General features: G+C 47.7%; 1 protein-coding gene across 1 annotated transcript in view; it reads right to left on the reverse strand.

Annotated features, from left to right (window-relative positions):
• Positions 1–3,240: 3,240 nt before the first annotated feature.
• The window catches only part of CCR75_001246 (uncharacterized protein), an 8,403-nt gene continuing 7,035 nt past the window's right edge, over positions 3,241–4,608 (reverse strand). The window contains exons 7-11 of the mRNA XM_067959350.1: positions 4,269–4,318; positions 4,039–4,190; positions 3,794–3,971; positions 3,619–3,724; positions 3,241–3,534 (exon numbers count right to left, since the gene is read on the reverse strand). Coding sequence (XP_067821618.1) covers positions 3,293–3,534; positions 3,619–3,724; positions 3,794–3,971; positions 4,039–4,190; positions 4,269–4,318 — 728 coding nt within the window. The 3' untranslated portion in view covers positions 3,241–3,292. The remainder of the gene's footprint in view (positions 3,535–3,618; positions 3,725–3,793; positions 3,972–4,038; positions 4,191–4,268; positions 4,319–4,608) is intronic.

Here is a 4,608-nt window from a genome sequence, read left to right on the forward strand (position 1 = left end):
GATGCCTCCGCAATTTCGTCTTTGACGGCCTCGAACACCACGTTCGAAGGCACATCCTCTTTGTTAGAAATTGATCCTGAGGTCACTCGTTTAGACGTGCCTTTGATCGTCCTAATCTGTCGAATACTCGTTCTTCGAGTCACCACGACCTTTCACTGGGAAGCGGGTGTCGCTACTCTCCTGGCTAACGCACCCCTTTCAACCGCACCAATCTCTAGGCGCTGTGCCGGTTCATTTGACGCTTGACTTCCTCTCAGCTCGCTGTCTCCTGCTACAGGCTCTCGGCTCTGTGGAGGACATTCAGACGCATGACTACTTGTTATCGTCCTATTCACTACCTCAGTCTCCACGAGCTGGGTAGGATGTGGTGACGTTATACATCCGGTCAACCCACCCTCAACTGTGGTCGGCAATACATCAGTTGCATACGCCTCTCGTAGGAGCACATCCCTTCCGGTGTCCTGCGTAGAGTTCGTAACTGTGCGTGTACGCCAGTCTATCCATGGTTGGTACTTTGCCGACCATGGCATGCCTAGGATAAGGTCATACGGACTCTCCATACTTAGCACTGAACTTCTCTTTGCAACAGAAGTCACTAAAGCTGAAGGCGGGTCCTACCCGAACTCCTTCAGACTTAACGAGCGCGCCGTTCGCTATACGAACGGTCGCCTCTTCTCGATTGCCATCCTGGCAAAGCGACTCAAGCATCGCCGGTCTCTTTCTTAGAGCCGCGAGTATTACAAAATTTTGTGATGCACCCGAATCCACTAGTAGGGTCATCACCTGGTTATAGTCTCGTACTTGAGCGCTATAAACCAGCAGGGTTGAGGTCCAAAATTTCGAGGCCTCAGGGACAATGCAACCCATTTGTTCCACAACTTTGAACTTAGGGGTAGCTTCAGAGTCCACGTCAGTAGGACATCCCGCCCCTACTCTGCTCCTGCATTTTGCGACTCCTCAGTGGTCGATGCAGAACTCATGCGTCTCGCACGCTGGTTCTTGCCATCGCCTTTTGGGAAAAAAGTCCTCTTGCTGGGCGTCTTCGCCCCAGCAAGGACCCTGGCATAGCAGCGAGCCATGATATGGCCGCGCTTGCCGCATTTATAGCAGACTACGTCTGCATTGCCCAACCCCATGAGAGTGGCATCTGGCCTCTCGGCCGACGGCTTATACCAAGCTGTCGCCAAGGCGCTGTTGTATGATTGCTCTTCAACGAAGGCAATTTGGATAATGTCTTCCATCGTTGACGGCACCTTTCTGAAAAGGGCCTGTCGCGATAGGCCATGCGTAGTCCGTTCGTAAACGTGGGCACCTTAATGTGCTCCGGAATTGGACCTACGGTAATTGATGTTGACAGCGAGCGCATCTCTTGCACACGCGATTGCAGAGATCGCTTCGCCTGTCGCGCTCCAAAGAAGCGCGCATAAAGCAACACTTTGTTGTTTGGCGGCTGGTAAATGGAGCGAATCTTTGTCTTAACGCGCCCATGTAGGAAACGCCTTAACGTCCGCCATAAGCGCCGAGTAAGCCCACTCATAGGCCTTATTGCGCAGATGCGACATGGCGTACGACACCATTCGGCTGTCGTCCTCGATGAGCTGCGCGACACCACATCACTCCACGGCTAAAAGCCAGTGGACAATCGTGTGCGCTGCAGTTCCATCGAACTTTGGCGGGTCCATGCGAATGGGCCTCAGCTGATGCAGCCGGGCAGATAGCATCTCAACTGTCCTGTTGAGAGCCTCGCCACGAGCCTGCCCATGCTTCAGCTTATCCTGAGTCTGAGTGATGGATATCGCCGCAGCATGGCTGTGTGCCTCGGACGCGGCTCTCCGCTGTCCGAGCACGAATGCCTCAAACTGCTCCAACTGAGCAACATGTTGCTCAGGAGGACTGCCCCGGAGCTTGGCCATGGCTTACTCACCAAGTTCCTGCGCCATATGCCCTGCCACCTCCCGATGATGTTCAAAGAGGTGGGGGAAATGTGCCCAATCAATATTGAGGCTCACCCCCACGTACAAACGACCCGCATCTCTGCGGGTCGTGGGAAGGATTTCAAGTGCTACCAAGTGTAGGCGGGCACATCGTAATGCGGCCACGCTCTAATTATACTCACACCCTAGCACAGCGAGGAAGCGGTTTAACCAGCTTCTCTTGCGTGCAGTAAGGTAGTTGTGGTGGGCGCGTTAGCGACCTCACCCAACACACTAAGCACTCTAGTAAAGTTTCGTCACGGGAGCGGTAATCCGGCTCATCGTGCGCACTAACTAAGTAGAAAGTAGTTTTCAGACTGGTTTATATTTAATAGCATTAAATATATGTTACAAATCAAAAGGTCATTTCTATAGATAAAACTAATATGTATTGCGAGCATATCTTTCCAAATATCTCGCGTCACGGATGACGCTAGCCGTCATCCCTCCTAATGCGAATGCACCTATGTGCATCACATACACAAGGGTTGGTCACAAATGTAAACTACACTCGAGTGGTGGGTCTAATTATTTTAAGTAAGTAATTGACCATTCCTTTAAGTACACCAAGTGTATTTAACGGGGACTGTGTAACATTAGGGCAACATTAGCCCGTTACACTCAGTCTGCACGTGAGCCTAACAACCCACTGCTTCGTTTCGAGGGCATTGACATTATTCTGTGCATTCTAGCTACTTCATGCGTGTACAAGCTCCATCGACTGACATCCACACCTGGAACAGCTGTCCTTTTCAGTGCTCGAGATTATTGTTTCCTAATCACTTGATATGAAACATTGATTTTCCGCGCATATATATAAGAATCATTGTACGTGTTCCAAAACTGATACGCTTATCAGATCTATTCTTTATCAAGCAAATTGTGTGCGACACACCCTCAGCACAGAGAAGCTCTTTTCGCTTTTAAACAATCGGAATTGACTATTCACGCCTATTATTTTCGCTCATCCAAGTAAGTAGGTTCACTAGTAAGTAACTTTACTAGCTTCAATTTGTTGATCCAATTAATACATGCTTCACGCTTTTCTAGCCCGAGCATCCCGAATTGAAGATCTATGCCCAAAATTTTAATTCGATATTGACCACTTTTCACAATTGAAATTGTGTTTTGTGTGGTCTTCACAAACTTTCCGCTTGCAAACTGGCGTTAATACCAGCAGTAATAACGCCAGTTTGCAAGCGGCACGATTCATCTGGTAAGTCTTCGATACGCTAATTTTACAGACTTAATCAAATTTAACGTGTCAGCACATTCTCAACCAAATTGTAAGTACTTCATAGTTAGTTAAAACATTTGGACTATAGCTTGCTTCTTGCTACAGCCTCAAAATCCACTTCTACGAATCGCTCACGTTGCATGTTCTTAAGCCGATACCCGTTGCAAAAATCTAGAGCAGTCCCAACCCGGCGACCAGCTTGTTGCAGCCTTATAACCAGCAGCCACGAAGCGTCTGCGCATCGAACCCACAGCGCCTCACGTTTCTTATCGAAAATAAAGCTTCCGGTCTCGACAGTTCCGTGGCGAGCCTCATCGCCGTTGACTGTATGAAAAATTCATCCGATTAGCTGTTTGTCGTCATCAAAAAAAAGATTCAATTTTATAATAAATGCCGTCCTACACGTACCAAATTCCAGCTCCTCAGTCGTCGGAAGCCGAACCTCGACAAACTTGACTACTTTCCCTCGAAATAGGACGTTCACTCCAAACGAATCGCTCAGTGCCTGCCATCGCTGTCATAAATTGCCAGATAAGATCTATGAGCCATTTCTTTATACTCAATCAGATTGGGCTGCTCTTACGTGTAAAATGTTGCCAGCAGATACGTCGAAGGAGATAAGACTATCCCTATATTTTAATTTGGGAGCCTTGCATGCAATAGTGTCATCTTGATTTTTAGCGGACTTCTTCAATGTCGGCAATTTTTTTAGTGTCGCCACAACGCAATCCGCACCAAACGCTGCCAGTTCCTTCACAAGGCTTTATGAAGAAAATATCAGTATCACTTGCAAATTTAAAGTCAATAACGCAACAAAAGCAGTCATACTCGTTAAAATGAATAAAAGGCTTGATAGTGAGAGGTTTCTGAAGCAGTATTCGCCCAACGTCGAAAGCTTTTAGATCAATTTCAATCACCGATACGCCAGTTGTTGCGTCACCATTTAATAGAGCGTGATGGATTGGGGCTGGGCCACGGTACTACAATATCTTCATCATTATGAGCTATATATAGGCTTTCGCTTCAACTCGAATAAAACAACCTTTGGCAGCAGAGACGGATGCATATTTATTGCACCGTAATAAAGATTCCTTAACATGTGTGGGTGCTAAGGAGTAGTAAGAATGCAAAGAGCGTTAGTTGCCGAGCTGTCGGGTGCGAATTACCAGCATTCCATACAATTACGTGCCAAGAAGTAGCCAAACGACACAACGACACCGACATCAAAATGATTTGTTACAGGGAAGCTCCAGGCTTTGAGCGACTTGAAATTGGCTGGCGTCTCATATACTTTTAATCCGCAGCGCTGTGCAAAATTTTTTACTGGTACCGGCGTATCCTTCTTCTGGCCATTTATGGGTCGGTCGGACGGACATACCACCTCTATGTGCTCAATAA

This window comes from Bremia lactucae, linkage group LG2 (genome assembly GCF_004359215.1).
Source record: "Bremia lactucae strain SF5 linkage group LG2, whole genome shotgun sequence".
In the NCBI taxonomy this organism is placed as follows: domain Eukaryota; phylum Oomycota; class Peronosporomycetes; order Peronosporales; family Peronosporaceae; genus Bremia; species Bremia lactucae.